General features: G+C 63.0%; 1 protein-coding gene across 1 annotated transcript in view; it reads right to left on the bottom strand.

The window, feature by feature from the left end:
• PLEKHA6 (pleckstrin homology domain containing, family A member 6) overlaps positions 1-319 on the bottom strand; it is a gene marked incomplete at its 5' end in the record, with an annotated part of 11,420 nt that overhangs the window by 10,308 nt on the left and 793 nt on the right. The window contains 1 exon segment of the mRNA XM_010192566.1: positions 175-319. This exon segment is cut by the window's right edge and continues 31 nt beyond it. Coding sequence (XP_010190868.1) covers positions 175-319 — 145 coding nt within the window.

Genomic DNA, 319 nt, shown 5'->3' with positions numbered 1-319 from the left:
CACCAAGGTGGTACCTAAAGCCATCAGCTGCTGCAAGCCATGGGCTTGGTGGCATTTTGGGGCTGAGCTGTGCATGCAGAGGGGACAAGCTGTGCCGCAGCATCCCTCTCCTGATGCCCCCAGCCAGGTTTCCCCCTCCAAACCCACGCACCTCGAGCACTGACAGGCATTTACCTTTGGAGAACTGATGGATCTCCTCATCATGAAGGTGGTGGGGTCAGCGTAAATCTCCTCTCCCCGGGGCGGCAGCCGCTCGAAGCGGGCGCTGGGCGAGCGGACAGGGGCGTAAACCCGCGCCCGGGCGTAGGAGCCCTGGCTG

Source organism: Mesitornis unicolor, unplaced genomic scaffold (genome assembly GCF_000695765.1).
Source record: "Mesitornis unicolor isolate BGI_N332 unplaced genomic scaffold, ASM69576v1 scaffold36659, whole genome shotgun sequence".
NCBI classification, from domain to species: Eukaryota; Metazoa; Chordata; class Aves; order Mesitornithiformes; family Mesitornithidae; genus Mesitornis; species Mesitornis unicolor.
The sequence above is the reverse complement of the archived record's forward strand: the minus strand, read 5'-3'. Positions and strand labels throughout refer to the sequence as shown.